This window comes from Salmo salar, chromosome 03 (genome assembly GCF_965601325.2).
Source record: "Salmo salar chromosome 03, fSalSal1, whole genome shotgun sequence".
NCBI lineage: Eukaryota > Metazoa > Chordata > Actinopteri > Salmoniformes > Salmonidae > Salmo > Salmo salar.
Window position 1 is genome coordinate 50,639,214 of NC_138293.1, and position 23,245 is coordinate 50,662,458.

General features: G+C 42.9%; 1 protein-coding gene across 1 annotated transcript in view; it reads right to left on the bottom strand.

The window, feature by feature from the left end:
- LOC106600617 (glutaredoxin domain-containing cysteine-rich protein 1) overlaps positions 1 to 23,245 on the bottom strand; it is a 43,652-nt gene that overhangs the window by 15,427 nt on the left and 4,980 nt on the right. Inside the window, exon 2 of the mRNA XM_082973102.1 lies at positions 15,538 to 15,545. Coding sequence (XP_082829228.1) covers positions 15,538 to 15,545 — 8 coding nt within the window. The remainder of the gene's footprint in view (positions 1 to 15,537; positions 15,546 to 23,245) is intronic.

The window sequence follows — 23,245 nt, forward strand, 5'->3', positions numbered from 1 at the left end:
CTTGGATGGCTACCCGAACTCTACGGGTTCTGACAGGCTTTAGCTATTGAAGCGAACGTCGAATCGACACTTGACGAGGTTAATTCGTCTATAACAGAAACACATGCAAAATGACTATGCTAAACTTGCCACAGCTTTGAGGTTAGAATTCAGGGGTTCTGCGACTCGCAAACACGATAGCTCCCTGGCTAACACTGTCAAACAAGCTCGGAATGAACACCCACAAGCTTACTATCATAGGCTTCGTTCAGCTTACTTTGGCCTACTCACTGAAATAGGAATGGAAGAGCTGTTACCATTCAAACAAATGTTTCTGTCAAACATGTATCCCACCTTCCTTACCTACTTGGGCCCTACAGCCCATGTTGGCTTGCCTATTTTACAACTCAGAGAGCTTGCGAGCACAGCTTTTGAGGCATCAAAAGCTCACAACGCTAAGAGCCCTGAAGTTTGACCAGGAGCACTCACTCCAGTTAGAGAATCCATTATCAGGTATTGGAGCGTTTAGAGATGACGCACAACAACAGTTTCTACCACGAAACCACGATACCAATACCCACCATGGTCGAAGTAACTGTAAAGTACGTCGCCATCGAAACCACTACCGCTACAAATGACCTGATCGCTATGTTCCTGCACCCAACCCACACAAAGTGTCAGAGTACAAGGGTAACAAAGAGTTCAAGGACGATCAAAATGTAGACCAATGTTCTCTAGAAGTTCTACTACGTGAATAACTAAAGCAAGAAACATTTGAGAAAAGGGAAAAAGATAAGTCACAAGGACTAGACAGGGAATTGCCGGACAACAGGTCCGCCGGAATTAACACCCTCAACAAGGACGTTAACAATCAAATTACTCCTGGTCTCACTAGAGACCCTATCCAGGGCCCGCTCGATCAAGACACAAGCCCACAGGCTTTGTCTATAGACTCTGATAAAAAAGTTGTGAAGAAAAAGTTCAAAAGCTTTGCAAAAGCCAAGTCCACTCAAAACCCGATAAATCGATCTGCTTTCACCTTGAACAGAAATGACACATCACGTCATTGCGAACAACCACTCCACTTTGTGGGGAATGTGTCCACTAAACACAACTCAAAACAGCCATACCTGGAAACAGTCCTGGAGGACTACTTAACCCGTCATGCGCTAATTGATTCGGGCTCGACAATATCGTTCATCTCTCAAACATTGTTCAATGATCTCAAATGGGCTTTGAAGCCAACTAAACGTTGGTTAAAAGTGGAACGACACTACACTTCGAGGTTTCACCCAGACTACCTCGCCTCTCACTTTGAGATTCATGCTGAAACTACACTTCCAGGACGTATCGCTTGTTCACCCTGTGTATGTTCTAGAGGATTAAGAAACACACACCTATTTAGGCGAGGTGCTGGCTAGCAGAGTAGAACACTTAAAAATAAAGGAGAGCCGCATACTCTAGGAGCTCAGATGCAAAAATATTTATGTCCAATGTTTCGACAGACAAGCTGTCTTCATCAGGGTATAATGACAAACACTGCGAGATGACTAATTTATATAGTGTCAAAAGACACACACAGGTGTCTGTAATCATGGCCAGGTGTGGCCTGATATCATTGGCTAATTCTCATATATTAAAATAGCATATAAAAAACATAAATGGATAGCGTACGATCATACAATTTTGGCTACATAAATCTACAAACGTTTACAATAGCAAAATCACAATAATCACAAGAATGGCTTCAGATCAAAGTCCAAATTGAGACCGAAGGGAGCAAGGGTCTTTAAATTAAAGATCCAGGCAGCCTCTCGTTTAAATGAAAGATCCTGTGTATGTTACCAATCTGAACCCCTGCTACTCGGAGTAGACTTGATGGATTGTTTACTCCCACTGATGGATTGGAAAACCAACCACGTATGGTCACAGGTCACATTGCCTTCTCCACTGACCACGCTGTCTTCCGCTAACGCTAGCTGCAATGCAGTCATCCACGAGGGGTATCTGTCGACAGCACCCCTTTGGAAAAATATGTTTCGAAACCTCTTGGTGCAGAATCCGATCCAAGGAGATATTACGATATCTCAATACAATTCATCAGCAAACCTGATTGACCATTCTTTTCATGATTTCAAGCCAGCAGTCTCTGTGAACTAAATCCTCCTTGAAGTTGTGCAATACTGTAGTTGAGATAACCTTCTCTTCTCTTCTCTTGCTCAGCAATAAACTGATACATTTTTCGCTTTGTGGGGGACTGTCACCCCTTACAATGACACTAACGGCGTCACTCCCACGACTGACCCGATGACTCCTACTGGTGAAACACTTTGCGATATCACAGACAGATATCCTTGTCTCAGTTAGCAGGTACTGAAGAGGTTGCCACATGCGGACACTGTGGTGACTAACAGGCCTTGACAGCCGCTGAGTGGTTTGAACCACAAACACCAGGAGATTTGGTTGAAAGGTTACAGCAAATCTAATAACAAGGCTGCTGACAGCTCGTACGTAGGGTCCAATCTTTTCGTTTGTGCCTCAGATACTAACACCAACCGCTGGTGGGGGGGAGGGGGTTGAGACTACGTGCAACACAATTTGAGGCCGCAGGAAACAAATCTAGTTGTAAACTTCCCCATGAGAACAAACAGACCCCTCGACAGGCATAACCTTAGAAAGGGAAAGGGGGATACCTAGTCAGTTGTACAACTGAATGTATTCAACTGAAATGTGTCTTCCGTATTTGAGTCAGAGAGGTATGGGAGGCTGCCTTCATCAACATCCACATCTTTGGTGCCCAGGGAACAGTGGATTAACTGCCTTGCTCAGGAGCAGAACGACAGATTTTTACCTTGTCAGCTCAAGGATTCGATCCAGCAACCTTTTGGTTACTGGCCCAACGCTTAGGCTATCTGCCGAACACATTTAAGATATTACTGAGTTGTATCACACTGGTCGTAAAAGCAAATGGCAACAATAATCATTCCTTGCCATGTGTAGTTTCAACTACAATGCAACTAGTAAGATGCTCTAATCATGTGGATAACTGCTCCCCCTGAGTACCAGTACCAATGCCAGCAGTCAGTCCAGCCACAATCGGTCAGAGACCTCACAAGTCAAATTGCTATTGATAACAGCGACAGAGGAGTTAATAGTCAATCAGATTACGACACGTGTAAGGGAATCTCCAGAACACTCTTCTGATGGTTAGCACACATGCCACTAATAAATAGAACCCTCCATTCAGGAGGAAAGTTATTAGGAGTCATAAACCATGATCATGCCACGTATGACTGGTTCAGTGCTTATAGAGTACTTCCGTTGTGAAGTTAGCTCCTCCGTGGATAACATAGCTATGAAATAGACTCCTTCATACCTATCACCACTACAATGGTGTAAGACATATTGACGTGTAGTAAAACTACTACAGGTCCCCTTAACATATGTCTTAAGGTCAACATCAATTCTTACTAACCTCCAGGCGTTGACCTGGAAATTATCTGATGATGTCAGACTCATTCTGAACAGGTTGCAGCCTACCAGGATACTTGGTTCTTTCCCTTGGCATGTGTGCTTATGTAAGCATAAACACACACGTACAACGGAACATTTAATGAGGATTTATGCTTGGATCACTTAAGGGTCCGAGCAAAATACCAGCCTTATGTCACGGGCGTCGTATGAATTGGACCAACATGCAGCGGGTACGTGAATGCTCATTTTCTCTTTATTAAATAAAAATGAACACTGAACAAAAAGAACGACGAAAACAGTCTTGTCAGGTGCAACAAACACTAAACAGGAAACAAATACCCACAAATCCCATAGAAAAACACCCCTACTAAATAGGACCTTCAATTAGAGGCAACGAGGAACAGCTGCCTCCAATTGAAGGTCAAAAAAATAAACTAGACATAGAAATAGAAAAAATAGAAAATAGAACATAGAAATACAAAACCCCGACAACACAAAACAAACACACCCCTGCCACGTCCTGACCGAACTACAATAACAAATAACCCGTGGCACCTTAGTAAAGTGGAAAATATACTCTGAGGCCTTTGACTCTACAGCTACAGTACTCACCAGTTTATCCACAAAGGTCCATTGGTCATCCCTGTAGACTGCCCCTAAGCTGGTGCCTTACAGCTGTAGACTTATCAGGTAATTAACAACTTAGGATAGTGCCCTAAGCAACACAACACGAATTAGAAACTTCCTAGATATGACATTAGACAATGCCATGATAGGTCATTTTGCCAAGACCTTGGACGTATACAGAATACAGTCCAATTAGATGTTTAAGGTGGATAACTATATTTTGTATATCTTTTGTTTATGTTTTATTCCTTTTTGTTTCATTATCTTTGACACTTAGGTAGTGATAGAGCCATAAACACGTTCCCCATACAACCATCACTTAGAGCCACAACACCGCTCATTTGGGAAAGAAATGTAATTATGTATTTCGTGAGTGTGTGTGCGTTGTTAACATCTGCCCAAATTGCCTAAATCCACCAGCCTGGACGACCACACAACGGGTCCGGAACGGCGATCCCAATCCGGACATCCACTGCCCATCCTGGTGGTGGACTGCTCCGTTGGCAGAAGGCCAGGGTAAACCACCAAAGGGGGATGCAATGGTGATCACCAACCGGGACATCCCCTGGCCATTCTTGTGGTGCTTTGCAGCTTTCAGAAGGCCTACCCAGGTCAACCACCAGAGGGGGGCTGCAACGGCAATCACTATCCAGGACATCCCCTGGCCATTATGTGGTGCTTTGCAGCTATCAGAAGGCCTACCAGGATAAACCACCAGAGAGGGGACCGCAATGGCGATCACCAACCAGGACATCCCATGGTCATTTTTATGTTGGTTTGCAACTTGCAGGATAATCACAACCCACCAGAGGGGGTGGTCATGACTTGCCCTCTGGGGAGAGGATCATAGTTGCCAGATCACCCCCCCCCCCACAATACTTTGTGGAAACTTTGCCTTTGGGCTCTGCAGGATTGAGAGGAAATAACCCTTTTGTTACAAGGAGATTCCTCCTGCCAAAACTATGACATCCAAAAGTGGAGAATGACACAATATTCCTAACACAATAATGTGGCTAAATGGTTAGTGGGGACTTTAAGAACAATCATGTCGAATTCATGACTAATTTGTGATGCAAGTAAGGACAGTAGAACAACATGTATCTCTGAATGTGCATATTTCCCAGTTATCAGATTAACATCTAAATGTTGTGTAACTTATATGATTAAATATGAAACTATTTGTGAGAAGATGGAATGTGATCTTAGCCTTCTAAATGAGAAAATGATTTTTCATATGAAGTTTAAACAGTCAGTAACCACGCCCACGTAAGCACAGACATTATGCCAAATGTAATGGAACCACCCTTTTTCCAGTATATACAGTGGGGCAAAAACGTATTTAGTCAGCCACCAATTGTGCAAGTTCTCCCACTTAAAAAGATGAGAGAGGCCTGTAATTTTCATCATAGGTACAATTCAACTATGACAGACAAAATTTGAAAAAAATATCCTGAAAATCCCATTGTAGGATTTTTAATGAATTTATTTGCAAATTATGGTGGAAAATAAGTATTTGGTCAATAACAAAAGTTTATCTCAATACTTTGTTATATACCCTTTGTTGGCAATGATGCAGGTCAAACGTTTTCTGTAAGTCTTCACAAGGTTTTCACACACTGTTGCTGGTATTTTGGCCCATTCCTCCATGCAGATCTCCTCTAGAGCAGTGATGTTTTGGGTCTGTCGCTGGGCAACACGGACTTTCAACTCCCTCCAAAGATTTTCTATGGGGTTGAGATCTGGAGACTGGCTAGGCCACTCCAGGACCTTGAAATGCTTCTTACGAAGCCACTCCTTCGTTGCCCGGGCGGTGTGTTTGGGATCATTGTCATGCTGAAGACCCAGCCACGTTTCATCTTCAATGCCCTTGCTGATGGAAGGAGGTTTTCACTCAAAATCTCACGATACATGGCCCCATTCATTCTTTCCTTTACACGGATCAGTCGTCCTGGTCCCTTTGCAGAAAAACAGCCCCAAAGCATGATGTTTCCACCCCCATGCTTCACAGTAGGTATGGTGTTCTTTGGATGTAACTCAGCATTATTTGTCCTCCAAACACGACGAGTTGAGTTTTTACCAAAAAGTTATATTTTGGTTTCATCTGACCATATGACATTCTCCCAATCCTCTTCTGGATCATCCACATGCTCTCTAGCAAACTTCAGACGGGCCTGGACATGTACTGGCTTAAGCAGGGGGACACGTCTGGCACTGCAGGATTTGAGTCCCTGGCGGCGTAGTGTGTTGCTGATGGTAGGCTTTGTTACTTTGGTCCCAGCTCTCTACAGGTCATTCACTAGGTCCCCCCGTGTGGTTCTGGGATTTTTGCTCACCGTTCTTGTGATCATTTTGACCCCACGGGGTGAGATCTTGCGTGGAGCCCCAGATCGAGGGAGATTATCAGTGGTCTTGTATGTCTTCCATTTCCTAATAATTGCTCCCACAGTTGATTTCTTCAAACCAAGCTGCTTACCTATTGCAGATTCAGTCTTCCCAGCCTGGTGCAGGTCTACAATTTTGTTTCTGGTGTCCTTTGACAGCTCTTTGGTCTTGGCCATAGTGGAGCTTGGAGTGTGACTGTTTGAGGTTGTGGACAGGTGTCTTTTATACTGATAACAAGTTCAAACAGGTGCCATTAATACAGGTAACGAGTGGAGGACAGAGGAGCCTCTTAAAGAAGAAGTTACAGGTCTGTGAGAGCCAGAAATCTTGCTTGTTTGTAGGTGACCAAATACTTATTTTCCACCATAATTTGCAAATAAAGTAATTAAAAATCCTACAATGTGATTTTCTAATTTTGTCTGTCATAGTTGACGTGTACCTATGATGAAAATTACAGGCCTCTCTCATCTTTTTAAGTGGGAGAACTTGCACAATTGGTGGCTGACTAAATACTTTTTTGCCCCACTGTAATTGGATCTGTGACGAAACTCACATCAGACCAGAACATTGCCGGGTTGATACGGGGTGTGTAAAATGGTTATAGCTGTACCCTGAATAATCAACCATTGGGACCAGTATGGTTAGACTCTACATTAGACCAGCGTGACCGGCAGCGTGAGCTGAAAGTATGAAATGGTTAGAAACTCTAAAACTCTCTCTCCAAGAAGAAGACGACACAGGAACATTCAATCTGCAGCTGTTTAAGTACTGTACTTTAGTCTAGTAAACTCGACTGAGAACCACCGGGTGGTACTTTGAAAAATCCATTCTAACGAACACTTCCTCTGGAAGATCTGTTCTAACAGACAGTCCGAGACGGAGAAGCTACACCTACAAAAGACAATTTGACCTCTGGGGACAAACCAGAGACTTCTGTCGAACTACTCTCAGCAGACAGACCGACGATTACAACAGAGAGACAACTAAGACATACAATCGTAAATGTGTACATTGCATTTCTAAATCTGAATGAGCTGTTGTTGGGGTGCTAAAGATCCATATTGACAATAAACGTATTATGCAACTGTATGTACAATAGGTGAAGTCCTTTGTCTCTTCTCCCGCTCTTTCTTACATGCCCCTCCCTTTTCATTTTGTAATAAGCCATCATATCGGGTTAGTCCACTAGGGGCTTTTCAATGCATTATGTAGTAATCAATGTGTAAAATATCCTGTTTATGTAATTATGTGTGATTATTTAGTTAGTTAGTAGGGTCAGACAGCCAGGGAAGACAAGTCTCCAGAGCTCAGGTGAATGTTGCAGTATATTATAACAATCAGTGACTGGATACAAAGTTCCATCTTGAGTTGATGGGTAGGCTACAGTCTGGGATCTGTGAATAAAAGGTAATTTTAATTATTGAACCACTAATTCAATCCATAGATAATATAATGTATAAATGTACCTAAATTCTTTGTCATGCCTCATCTGAGCAGGATCAGATGGTGACAAGGGTCTCATCAGGGTCAGGCAGCCAGGGAAGCCAGCCTGTGACAGCGCAGAGGTGAACTTTTGCCGATACAACACTTTATTCTCTCTGTGCAGCAATCACTGGCAAGCAAGAGGCTTCAAATATTGAAACTATTTTAAGGCAGTCTGACAAACCTCTAAAGTTGATTTCCAAACTGTATCAATGGATGATAGAGTTTTTTCACGATGACACAAAACATGTCAAACAAAAATGTGAGGAAGACCTGGGAGGGCACTATTGATGATGTTGAATGGATACAGATATGTTAGAATGCCCAGTCATGTTCATATAATCTCAGACATAAATTACTGCAGTTTAAGACCATCCATAGAACCTACTACAGTGCATTCGGGAAAGTATTCAGACCCCTTCCCTTTTTCCACATTTTGTTATGTTAAACCTTATTCTAAATGGATTAAATAAATGTTTTACCTCATCAATCTACACACAATACCCCATAATGACAAAGTGAAAACAGAAATACCTTTTTTACATAAGTATTCAGACCCTTTGCTATGAGACTCGAAATTGAGCTCAGGTCCATTCTGTTTCCATTGATCATCCATAAGCTATTTCTACAACTTGATTGGAGTCCACCTGTGGTACATTCAATTGATTGGACATGATTTGGAAAGGCACATAACTGTCTGTGCATGTCAGAGCAAAACCCAAGACATGAGGTCGAAGGAATGGTCCATAGTGCTCCGCGACAGGATTGTGTCGAGGCACAGATCTGGGGAAGGGTAGCAAAAAAATTCTACAGCATGGAAGGTCTCCAAGAACACAGTGACCTCCATCATTCTTAAATGGAAGAAGTTTGGAATCACTTCCTTGAGCTGGCTGCCTGGCCATACTGAGCAATCGGGGAAGAAGGGCCTTGGTCAGGGAGGTGACCAAAAACCCGATGGTTACTCTGAAAGAGCTCCATAGTTCCTCTGTGGATATGGAAGAACCTTCCATAAGGACAGTCATCTTTGCAGCACTCCACCAATCAGGCCTTTATGGTAGAGTGGCCATGCGGAAGCCACTCCTCAGTAAAAGGCACATGACAGCCCACTTGGAGTTTGCCAAAATGGCACCTAAAGGACTCTCAGACCATGAGAAACAAGATTCTCTGGTCTGATAAAACCAAGATTGAACTCGTTGGCCTGAATACCAAGCGTCACGTCTGGAGGAAACCTGGCACCATCTCTACCGTGAAGCATGGTAGCGGCAGCATCATACTGTGAGGATATTTTTCAGTGGCAGGGACTGGAAGACTAGTCAGGATCGAGGGAACGATGAACAGAGCAATGTACAGAGAGATCCTTGATAAAAACCTGCTCCAGAGCGCTTAGGACCTCAGACTGGGGCGAATGTTCACCTTCCAACAGAACAACAAACCTAAGCACACAGCCAAGACAATGCAGGAGTGGCTTCGGGACAAGTCTCTGAATGTCCTTGAGTGGCTCAGCCACTCTATATCTGGTACAGAGATCAAAATTCAAAAGTGAAATGTTCTTTCTGAGGTCGGACGGGCAGACAGCGAGGCGTATATTAACCCCGCTGTACAACCCCCACTGTATCAAACCAAATCACTAGGCTAGAAGCAATGGGAAATAATGTGCTAGTTGAGAAAAATACAAGAGATGATTTTGACAACAACATGAATATAAACATGATGATATTCTTATGAAGGCGCATTGTTCATTCAGATGGACTTGTTAGCAGGCATAGTGTGCCTGTGACGGCCAGTACAGTACAGCTTGGAACACTGCTTATCCAATCAGCATCCAGGATCCAAACCACCCATTTTATAATTATAAATCATTTGTACACTGCAAATTGACTACAAGGAGCCGAAACAGATAGTATTTCACAAAAACATAATACTTTCGAACATTGATTACATTGGGAAACGATCACATATGTTTTTATAGTCTTTTATGTCCAATGAAGATTAAAATATTATTGTAATTTTCTTTGCTCTGAAAACTTGGGGGGAAAATAAAACCACCCATGGGTCAAATTCGCCAGTTGGAGAACCCTGATACAAAGTGAAGTTAGTTCAGACAGTATGACCGGGAGATGTAGGTGAGGCCAAATGTAAGATTGTGATAGATGTGTGGCAGAAGACATGGGAGGGGGGGCATGCGCCTCTAATGTTTGATTGCGGACCGCCATAATACCATAGAAGAAGAGGAAAAGGATAACTTTTGCATTGTCATAAGAGATTGGATTATTGTACCAGTGTTGAATGTCCATACTGAAATAGCTATTATGCTGAGGCATTCATTATTTGAGGTAAAAGTTGTTTCTTTGTTTGTTGAAACTGTCACTGGGAAATTACTTTGTTAATGTTAGCTAGCTAACGTGACCTTGGTTAAAAGTTTCCTTGTGTGCATTTTTCTGCAGATCATTCTATGCATCGTTCTGTTTGTGTCTAGCAACAGTATATGTTGAACATAGGTACTAGCTAACCACCTAGCAAGCTAACGATTGTCAGCTAAATTAGCTAGCTAGGTTAAGTAATGTTTGAACATTGATCATTAGCTAGCTGCTGGAGCGAAGAAGCTATCCTGTTAGCTGACGTTACCAATAACGTTAATAGTTTATCCTGTCAGCGAACATGTTTAGGTCCTAGCCAGTTATTTAGCAATCAGAGAGACATTCAGGTCTTACCTAGGTACGACTCCTATTTAGTTGTCTAACGCTAGCTGTAAACAGCCAAGTTTACTTACTATTACAATAGGCTTTGATGAGCAGAATAACTAGCTAACTAGCTAATTAACGTTAGTATTTTAACCTGTTAGGGCTAGGGGGCAGTATTGACACGGCCGGATAAAAAAACGTACCCGATTTAATCTGGTTACTACTCCTGCCCAGTAACTAGAATATGCAAATAATTATTGCCTTTGGATAGAAAACACCCTAAAGTTTCTAAAACTGTTTGAATGGTGTCTGTGAGTATAACAGAACTCATATGGCAGGCAAAAACCTGAGAAGATTCTGAACAGGAAGTGGCCTGTCTGACAAGTTGTTGTTCATCTTGGCTCTTTTTATTGAAGACTGAGGATCTTTGCTGTAACGTGACACTTCCTACGGCTCCCAGCCCGGGAAAAAGCTGAATGATATCGAGGCAGCCCCAGGCTGAAACACATTATCGCATTTGGATAGTGGCTGGTCAGAGTACTCTGAGACTCAGGCTCGTGCACGAGGGCACGAGATGTTTTTATTTTCTCTCACTTGGTATGTATTCTCTCACTTGGACTCTCGTTAATCTAACCACACTGACCGATTTCAAAAAGGCTTTACAACGAAAGCAAAACATTAGATTATGTCAGCAGAGTACCAAGCCAGAAATAATCAGACACCCATTTTTCAAGCCAGCATATAATGTCACCAAAACCCAGAAGACAGCTAAATGCAGCACTCACCTTTGATGATCTTCATCAGATGACAACCCTAGGACATTATGTTATACAATACATGCATGTTTTGTTCAATCAAGTTCATATTTATATCAAAAACCAGCTTTTTACATTAGCATGTGACGTTCAGAACTAGCATACCCCCCGCAAACTTCCGGGGAATTCGCTAACATTTTACTAAATTACTCACGATAAACGTTCACAAAAAGCATAACAATTATTTTAAGGATTATAGATACAGACCTCCTCTATGCACTCGATATGTCCGATTTTAAAATAGCTTTTTGGTGAAAGCACATTTTGCAATATTCTAAGTACATAGCCCAGGCATCTCGGGCTCGCTATTTAGACACCCGGCAAGTTTAGCACTCACCATAATCATATTTACTATTAAAAAAGTTTGATTACCTTTTGTTGTCTTCGTCAGAATGCACTCCCAGGACTGCTACTTCAATAACAAATGTTGGTTTGGTCCAAAATAATCCATCGTTATATCCGAATAGCGGCGTTTTGTTTGTGCGTTCCAGACACTATCCGAAATGGTAAAGAAGGGTCGCGCGCATGGCGCAATTCGTGACAAAAAAATTCTAAATATTCCATTACCGTATTTCGAAGCATGTCAACCGCTGTTTAAAATCAATTTTTATGCCATTTTTCTCGTAGAAAAGCGATAATATTCCGACAGGGAATCTCCTTTTCGGCAAACAGAGGAAAAAAATCACAAAGGCGGGGGCGGTCGGGTCACGCGCCTAAGCCCAGTGTCCCTTGATCGGCCACTTGAGAAAGGCGATAATGTGTTTCAGCCTGGGGCTGGGATGACGACATTCTGTTTTTTCCCGGGCTCTGAGCGCCTATGGACGACGTAGGAAGTGTCACGTTAGAGCAGAGATCCTTAGTAAAAGATAGAGATGGAAAAGAAGTTCAAGAAATGGTCAGACAGGCCACTTCCTGTAAAGGAATCTCTCAGGTTTTGACCTGCCATTTGAATTCTGTTATACTCACAGACACCATTCAAACAGTTTTAGAAACTTTAGGGTGTTTTCTATCCATATGTAATAAGTATATGCATATTCTAGTTACTGGGTAGGAGTGGTAACCAGATTAAATCGGGTATGTTTTTTATCCAGCCGTGTCAATACTGCCCCCTAGCCCTATTAACAGCTTCTACCCCCAAGCCATAAGACTGCTGAACAATTAATCAAATGGCCACCCGGACTATTTACATTGAACCCCCCCAACCCCCCTGCTACTTGCTGTTTATTATCTATGCATAGTCACTTTACAAATTACCTTGACTAACCTGTACCCTCGCACATTGCCTCGGTACCGGTACCCCCTGTATATAGCCTCGTTATTGTTATGTAATTTTCTTGTGTTACTTTTTGATTTAATATTTTTTGTTACTTTAGTTTATTTAGTACGTTTTTTTTAAACTCTTTTTCTTGCACTGCATTATTGGTTACGGGCTTTTAAGTAAGCATTCAACGGTAAGGTCTACAGCTGTTGTATTCGGCGCATGTGACAAATACAATTTTATTTTATTTTGATTTGTGTATGTGTGTGGTCTTTCTTTATCTCAACTCTCACTGATCATTTATCTCATGCACTGGTCTCTCATTTCCCCTTGTAACGACGGTCGTCAGGAATGGACCAAGGCGCAGCGGGTTGAGTGCTCATAATTAACTTGAATGAAAACACTACTACAAACAAAACAAAACGATGGACGACGAAGACAGACTTGAAGGCACAAGACAGCAATTCAAGTGACAATCTCCCACAAATTACAAACACAAACACACCCTAATATATAGGACTCTCAATCAAAGGCAACTAGACAACACCTGCCTTCAATTGAGAGTCCACACCCCAATTAACTAAACATAGAAACAGACTAACTAGAAAGAACATAGACTAACAGAGCAGTGACCATAAAACCCCGGAATACATAAATCAACTACCCTCTACATAATACACACACCCCGAACCACATAAACCAAATACCCTCTGCCACATCCTGACCAGCCTACACAAACAAAATAACCCTCATACTGGTCAGAACGACTAACAGGCTTGTAAGGCACAAAGCTATACACAGCAATTAATCTCCCACAACTCACAAACCCAAACACATACCTATATATAGGACTCTCAATCAGAGGCAACTAGAAACACCTGCCTCCAATTGAGAGTCCAACACCCAAACCTAAACATAGAAAACTAAACAGAACTAAACGTAGAAATACAAACCTAGAACATACCCAAAACCCAGAACTAACAAACCAAACACCCTAATTAACAACCAACCACCCTGAACCACATAAAACAAATACCCTCTGCCACGTCCTGACCAAACTACAATTACAAATAATCCCTAATACTGGTCAGGACGTGACAATACAAATCTAAAGTTCAATGCGTTTCCATCGCATTTTGAACTAAATAGCAAATGTGCCTACTCTGGTCTTGGCACGTGCACTCTAGCCAACAGCTGTGAGAAGACTAGTCTTGATGATGAGATTATTATGGATATTTCTATTTGTCAAATGGCAGTCAAGCATCGATCATTATGTCACCAGAATCAGACCCTCGATATTTATTGGAAAGGAGCATCAAGATCACAGTGCATTTTCATCACCCTGTGAAGTTCATCATGTTATTTAATCTGTAGCCTAATAAATTGTATGGTTTCCCATATCACCGCGTGACTCGAAGTTTACTTCGAAATTATGGTTATTACGTCAGTATTTGCGCATAAAAGACTTTTCCACCGCCATTTCTCGTATAGTTAATTTTACCGACACAATAAGATACCGTGTCGAACTAACAAATCATCTGTCAACATTTATAAAGTTGTACTGAAACTTTCCATCACAGACATTATGACCAGAGCTTGCAACCTGGTACAGGTTATCAGTCAACCTACTAGAGTAGCTACGAACAGCACAGGAATGCAATCATCAACATGTATTGATCACATCTTTACTAATACTGCAGAAATTTGCTTTAAAGCAATATCCAAATCGATCAGATGTAGTGATCACAAAATAGTAGCCATATCTAGGTAAAACAAAGTTCCAAAGGCAGGGCTTAATATAGTGTATAAGAGGTCATACAATATGTTTTCTAGTGATTCTTATGTTGATGATGAAATTGCTTATTCCAGTTACTAATAAGCATGCACCCATTAAGAAAATGACTATAAAAACTGTTAAATCCCCTTGGATTGATGAGGAATTGACAAATTGTATGGTTGAGAGGGATGAGGCAAAAGGAATGGCAAATAAGTCTGTCTGCACAACCGATTGGCAAACGTACTGCAAATTGAGAAATCATGTGACTAAACTGAATAAAAAGTATAAGAAACTATACTATGAAACATATATACATTATATAAAGGATGATAGTAAAAAGCTTTGGAACACCTTAAATGAAATTTTGGGCAAAAAGGCAAACTCAGCTCCATCATCCATTGAATCAGATGGCTCATTCATCACAAAACCCACTGATATTGCCAACTACTTTAATGATTTTTTCATTGGCAAGATTAGCAAACTTAGGCATGACATGCCAGCAACAAACGCCGGCACTACACATCCAAGTATAACTGACCAAATTATGAAAGACAAGCATTGCCATTTTGAATTCCACAAAGTGAGTGTGGAAGAGGTGAAAAAACTGTTGTATATCAACAATGACTAACCACCGGGGTCTGACAACATGGATGGAAAATTACTGGCAGCTGTTTCAATATTTACTAACAACATTCCACTGGCTTAAAGTAAAGCCAGTGTGTCCATAGAACACTTAACAAAGAGCTTCAGTTCGTTTTAGAATGGGTGGCAAGGAATAAGTTAGTCCAAAATATTTCCAAAACTAAAAGCATTGTATTTGGGATAAATCATTCATTAAACCCTAAACCTCAACTAAATATTGTGATATAAAATGTGGAAATTGAGTAAATTGAGATGACTAAATAGCTTGGAGTAACCCTGGATTGTAAACTGTCATGGTCAAAACATAATGATACAACAGTAGCTAAGATGGGGAGAAGTCTGTCTATAATAAAGTGTTGCTATGCCTTTTTAACAACGCTATCAACAAGGCAGGTCCTACAGGCCCTAGTTTTGTCGCACCTGGACTACTGTTCCGTCGTGTGTTCAGGTGCCACAAAGCGGGACTTAGGAAAATTACAATTAGCTCAGAACAGGGAAGCACGCCTGGCCCTTAAATGTACACAGAGAGCTAACATTAATGATATGCATGACAATCTCTCCTGGCTCAAAGTGGAGGAGAGATTGACTTCATCACTACTTGTTTTTGTAAGAAGTGTTGACAAGCTGAATGCACCGAGATATCTGTTTAAACTACTAGCACACAGCTCGGACACCCATGCATACCCCACAAGACAAGCCACCAGAGGTCTCTTTACAGGCCCCAAGTCAAGAACAGACTATGGGAGGCGCACAGTACTGCATAGAACCATGACCACATTGAACTCTATTACACATCAGGTAACTAACTACCTGATGCAAGCAGTAGAATCAGATTTTAAAAAACAGATAAAAACACACCTTATGGAACAGCGGGGACTGTGAAGAGACACACAAATACTGTAGGTCCAGACACACGCATAGGCACACAAACGCTAGGACACCAACTCTACACATATGTACATTGTAATATTGTTGTATGGTGGTATTATGTAATGTAAGCCTTGGCAGCAGCTAATGGGGATCCCTAATAAATACAAATACTTTACCCGCATAATAACTGTGGATGGAATTGTGGTTACTGAGCATGACAAAATGTGCTGATGGAATAATATCCCGTGACCTCAGTTCCAGGTGCAACACACACACACACACACACACACACACACACACACACACACACACACACACACACACACACACACACACACCACACACACACACACACACTAAGCAGGCTAATGGAAGTTAATGGGGCCTAATGGAGTGTACTGTAAAATGGGATGATGTAGACTTTAGCCCTTTGTTATTGTCAGAGCGTGTTTAATGTGAACAGTGTTATAAGGTAATTTAGCAGACTGTATAACAGTAGCGTATGGTCCTACAATGTGAGCATTATTAGAGACTGCTAGAGGGTAGTAAACTGGACTAGTCTGCCTTGTTGTTCAATAGAGTCAAATGAAACCTCTCTTTCAGGAGTGAGCATCAGAAAAGAAAAGCAAAAATTGGAAGAAAGAGGTAGAAGCACAGCAAGGCACAGTAGATGTGAGGATGTCTCCATCTGTTTTTATGACCTCATGCTACAGTCGTATTCAGTATTTTACGATTATCACACTGTGCGATGTTACCAAATCAAAATCTTGATATCAACCTGGCCAGATTGTACATTTTCTTCAGTTCTGTCGTCATATTTTGCGATTGGCTTGCGAGGCTATGTCATCTGCAGCGGTTTATTTGATCTACACTTGTGCCAGCACAAGCAGCGCAAGCCTCTCTCTATGCTTATTAGGGCCGGGATACCAGTATCGCAATATTTTTTCAATGGCAAAAATAAAAACACGAAACAGATCAAACTCTTTGGTCCTTTAGAAACCTGCTGTATGTAGAATATTGTGTGCTATAGCTTGGTAAATAAATAAATGTGACTCTGGATGACATGTTGTTTGCTTCAAACATTAGGGCTGTTTTCATAAAGAAGTTAAATCCACATCGTGTTTTGTTTCTTTGTCAAGACACTAAATAATATCACGAAATTGGTATCGTCCTGGCCCTATTGCTTATGTGCGAGTTAAGTGAGTTCGCAAAGTAGGCCTATGCATCTTTGAAATAGTTTTCAAATACTTAATTATTTAAATATTGGAGAAAAAAATGTCTCGTAACACCAGCCACAAAACACGATCAATGAAAAAAACATTCCTAATTACTGATTGCTTTGTTAATTGTTTGTAGATAATGTTAGTGTTATGTTTCCTCTGTGTGTGTCTCCTATGTGTGTGGATGAATGCATTCACAGACACAGCAATCCGCTTGTTGGGGGTGAACAGGGAGCACAATGCTGTAGCAGTGGGACAGAGGAGATGGCATTTCAGAGGGCTTCGTCAGATTTAAGGAGTTGGAGAGGTAACTTTGGGATAACCTGTACCATGAAAGTGGCTCACCTCTTATCAAGGTACATTTCTATGGCATCAAATCCTTCAGAACTAACCTGCTCCGGGACAGGCTAACTCAGATCTAGCTTGATTTTTCCTGAATGAAATGTCTCATCCTGTCACGCCCTGGCCATAGAGAGGGTTTTATTCTCTATTTTGGTTAGGCAAGGGTGTGACTAGGGTGGGCATTCTATGTCCTTTTTTCTATGTTTTGTATTTCTTTGTTTTGGCCTGGTATGGCTCTCAATCAGGGACAGCTGTACATCGTTGTCGCTGATTGGGAGCCATACTTAGGCAGCCTGTTTTCCTTTGGGTTTTGTGGGTGGTTAATTTCTGTTTTGTATTACTTACCTGACAGAACTGTTTGGCTGTCGTTTCTTGTTTCTTTGTTTCAGTGTTCAGATCAAATAAATTCATGATGAGCACTAACCACGCTGCGCCTTGGTCTACTCCCTGCAACATCCATTACAGAACCACCTACCACAAGAAGACCAAGCAGCGTGGATTGGAGCATCGGGGAGAAGGATGGACATGGGAGTCGGAACGTAGATTCTGGAAGGACAAGTTAAGGGAGCTACGGGAACCTGAGAGGCAGCCCCAGAATTTTTTTTTTTGGGGGGGGGGGCACACGGGGAGTTGGGGTAAGTCAGGCAATAGACCTGAGCTAACTCCTCGTGCTTATTATAAGGAGCGTTTGGCGGGGAGAGCACCGTGCTATGCGGAAGTGCGCACGGTCTCGCCCATCCGCACGCACAGTCCGGTGCAGTCGATACCAGCCCCCCGCAAGTGCCGTGCTAGAGTGGGCATCCAGTCAGGAAGGAGTATGCCTGCTCAGCACATCTGGCCACCTATGCGTCTTCAAGACCCGGTCTATCCTGTGCCTGCTCCCAGAGCCAGGCCTCCTGCATGTCTCCCCAGCCTGGTGAGTCCTGTGCCTGCTCCCAGAGCCAGGCCTCCTGCATGTCTCCCCAGCCTGGTGAATCCTGTGCCTGCGCCCAGAGCCAGGCCTACTGCAAGTCCCGCCAGTCCGGAGCCGCCAGAGCCACCCGCCTGTCCGGAGCCGCCAGAGCCGCCCTCCAGTCTGGAGCCGCCAGAGCCGCCCTCCAGTCCGGAGCCGCCAGCGCCGCCCTCCAGTCCGGAGCCGCCAGCGCCGCCCTCCAGTCCGGAGCCGCCAGAGTTGCCCGCCTGTCCGGGGCCCGCTGCAAGGGTCCCTAGTCCGGGGTCGGCGGCGAGGGTCCCCACTCCGGAGGCGCCACCTAAGTGGGCCAAGCTGAAGGTGGAGCGGGGTCCACGTCCCGCACCAGAGCCACCGCCGTAAGGAAGGCCCACCCGGACCCTCCCCTTTAGAGTCAGGTTTTGCGTCCGGAGTCTGCACCTATGGAGGGGGGTACTGTCACGCCCTGGCCATAGAGAGGGTTTTATTCTCTATTTTGGTTAGGCCAGGGTGTGACTAGGGTGGGCATTCTATGTCCTTTTTTCTATGTTTTGTATTTCTTTGTTTTGGCCTGGTATGGCTCTGAATCAGGGACAGCTGTACATCATTGTCGATGATTGGGAGCCATACTTAGGCAGCCTGTTTTCCTTTGGGTTTTGTGGGTGGTTAATTTCTGTTTAGTATTACTTACCTGACAGAACTGTTTGTCTGTCCTTTCTTGTTTCTTTGTTTCAGTGTTCAGGTCAGATAAATTCATGATGAGCACTAACCACGCTGCGCCTTGGTCTACTCCCTGCGACAGCCGTTACACATCCCCTGATGAAATCAGATACCCTCCCTCTCGCAAACATTGTGTCATTATCCCCTTCATTTATACCTAGGTGTCTGGCTAGACTGTAAACTCTCCTTCCAGACTCATATTAAACATCTCCTATCCAAAATCAAATCTAGAATTGGCTTTCTATTTCGCAACAAAGCCTCCTTCACTCACGCCGCCAAACTTACCCTAGTAAAACTGACTATCCTAACGATCATCGACTTCCGCGATGTCATCTACAAAATATTTTCCAATACTCTACTCAGCAAACTGGATGCAGTCTATCACAGTGCCATCCGTTTTGTTACCAAGCCCCTTATACCACCCACCACTGCGACCTGTATGCTCTAGTCGGCTGGCCCTCGCTACATATTCGTCGCCAGACCCACTGGCTCCAGGTCATCTATAAGTCTATGCTAGGTAAAGCTCCACCTTATCTCAGCTCACTGGTCACGATAACAACACCCACCCGTAGCACGCGCTCCAGCAGGTATATCTCACTGGTCATCTCCAAAGAAAACACCTGCTTTGGCCACCTTTCCTTCCAGTGCTCTGCTGCCAGTGACTGGAATGAATTGCAAACATCGCTGAAGCTGGAGACTTATATTTCCCTCACTAACTTTAAAAATAAGCTATCTGAGCAGCTAACCGATCGCTGTACATAGTCCATCTGTAAATAGCCGACCCAATCTACCTACCTCATCCCCATATTGTTTTTATTTACTTTTCTGTTCTTTTGCACACCAGTATCTCTACTTGCACATCATCATCTGCTCATTTATCACTCCAGTGTTAATCTGCTAAATTGTAATTACTTTGCTACTATGGGCTATTTGTTGCCTACCTCCTCACCTCATTTGCACACACTGTATATAGACTTTAATTTTTTATTTTGTGTTATTGACTGTACGCTTGTTTATTCCATGTGTAACTCTGTGTTGTTTGTGTCGCACTGCTTTGCTTTATCTTGGCCAGGTCGCAGTTGTAAATGAGAACTTGTTCTCAACTAGCTTACCTGGTTAAATAAAGGTGAAATAAAAAATACAATTTTTTTTAGGAAGACGAGTGATAAAATATTGTATTATTCAAATGTTTTTTTATGTAATTTTTTTAAAATACCTTACACAGTACACATTTAGTAAGGACAGAATTAGCTTTCCAAACTGTACATTTTTCATGCAATTGTATTTGGAAATTTGCGAAAGGCAAAATGACAATCGCAACCAACCATAGACATATTATCCATAGATGGCGGTTCCTATTGAAATCAAGACTGGCAGCCATTGTCACAGTTGTCGTCGGGAAAGGAGTACCAAAACGCAGCAGGGCTGTGGATGCTCATCTTGATATTTATTTATAAAATAAAGTGAACACCAAAATAATAAACGACGAAGAACTCACGAACAACCAAACAGTCTTGTAAGGCTCACACACGCAAAACAAGAGACAATCTCCCACAAACACTAAACCAAACACATACCCATATATATGACTCTCAATCAGAGGCAACGAGAAAGCACCTGCCTCCAATTGAGAGTCCAACCCCCCATTAACCTAAACATAGAAATACAACTAACTAGACTAACATAGAAATACAATAACAAGGAACAGTGCCCAAAAACCCTGGAATACCTAAATCAAATACCCTTCTACAAAAAACACCACCCCGAACCACATAAAACAAATACCCTCTGCCACATCCTGACCAAACTACAATAACAAATAATCCTTATACTGGTCAGGATGTGACAGTACCCCCCCCCCCTAAAGGTGCAGACCCCGGATGCACCTCATAAATAAACAAAACCCAAAACAACAACAAAAAAATCCCCCTAAACTAAAGGGAGGGAAGGGAGGGTGGCTGCCGTCACCGATGGCACTAGTGCTACACCCCCCCCCCTCCCCAACCCACCTATACAGGTGGTGGTTCAGGCTCCGGCCTACTGTCCTACAGAATGCAGACAGACTTAACCTCTTGATGGTCGACTAGGATAGGGGGCGCCACAGCGCATTTTGAAAAAAAATTGTGCCCATTTTAAAACGGCCTACTACTCAAACTCAGAAGCTAGGATATGCATATAATGAATACTTGTGGATAGAAAACACCCTAAAGTATCTAAAACTGTTTGAATGGTGTCTGTGAGTTTAACAGAACTCATATGGCAGTCAAAACCCCGAGACAGATCGAAACAGGAAGTGGAATTCTGAATTGCGGACTCAACTTCATCACGTTGCCTATTAATCACACCGTGAGCTATGGTTCATTGAGCACTTCCTATTGCTTCCACTAGATGTCCCCAGTCTTTACAAAGTGATTTGACTCTCCTACTGTGAAAACTGACAGAATGACACTCTGTGGAACGTGGTCACACGGAGAGGGCCATCACCATTATGACGCCGGCGCCCCTGGCTACCCTCCCCTTTCGAAACGTTTATAAAGACAATGCAATCGGCCCCCTTGAATCTTATTGGAGCTCTGGTTGAAAAAGGCCCTAAAGATTTATGTTATACAACGTTTGACATGTTTGAACTAACCTAAATAAGAAAAAAATGCATTTTGTTGAAAGAATAGTCCCCCGGCCACGGAGCTTTTGGTGCAGCCTTCAGAACACGCTAACAACAACAAGCTAATGGAACATAAAGGATGAACTTTTTCGAACGAAAATACATTTGTTGTGGACCTGGGATTCCTGGAAGTGCCTAAAGATTAAGATAATCAAAGGTAAGGGATTATTGACAATAGTATACAAGACTAGATTTGATATGCGATTGTTCCAAGATGGCGCTGACCTGTATTGCTAGCCTATTGTTCTGAGTATCGCATCCCCTTTTATCGCAAAGTGTGATTACCCAGTAAAGTTATTTTTAAATCTGGCATTACAGGTGCTTTCAAGAGATATTCATCTATAAATCTTAGAATGACAATATTACATTTTAAAAATGTTTTCGAATAGTAATTTAGTAAATTGTAGCGTTTCACCGGATGCATTTGAGGGAAAATAGTTAGTCAACGTTACGCACCGATGTAAAATGCTGTTTTTATATATAAATATGAACTTTATCGAACAAAAGAATGCATGTATTGTGTAACATGATGTCCTAGGTGTGTCATCTGATGAAGATTGTCAAAGGTTAGTGCTGCATTTAGCTGTTTTTTGGTTATTTGTGATGCATGTGGTTGGTCGGAAAATGGCTATGTGGCTACTTTTACGATATACTCCTCTAACATAATCTAATGTTTTGCTTTTGCTGTAAAGCCTTTTTGAACAACGTGGTTCGATTCAGGAGAGGTGTATCTATAAAACGATATAATTTGAAAAAAAATAATTATTACATTTTGTTATGCTAATGGCGATAGGATTTTTCGCTGGAGGCCGCACAGGGTTTAATCCGTTTCGGGCCGTAGGCAGACTCCCCTCGTTCCGGATCGTAGGCAGACCTCTTCCATTCCACACTGTCGGCAGACTCATTTGAAACACAATTACTTATACTTAGTTCTGAATCACTAATAGACTTATTCAGTTCCGGGTTGCTGCTAGACTCCTTTGGTTCCGGGTCATAGGCAGACTCACCCGGTTCTGGGTCACAGGCAGACCCCTTCGGTTCCGGGTCACAGGCAGACCCCTTCGGTTCCGGGTCACAGGCCGACCCCCTCGGTTCCGGGTCACAGGCAGACCCCCTCGGTTCCGGGTCACAGGCAGACCCCCTCGGTTCCGGGTCACAGGCAGACCCCCTCAGTTCCGGGTAGACGGGCCACTCTGGCAGATCCGGCGCGGCGGGCCACTCTGGCAGATCCGGCGCGACGGGCCACTCTGGCAGCTCCTGACTGGCGGGCAGCTCTGGCGACTCCTGACTGGCGGGCAGCTCTGGCGACTCCTGACTGGACACTGTTGCCGGATACTCTGGACTGCACACTGTTGCCGGACTCTCGAGGCTGGGCTGACGCACTGG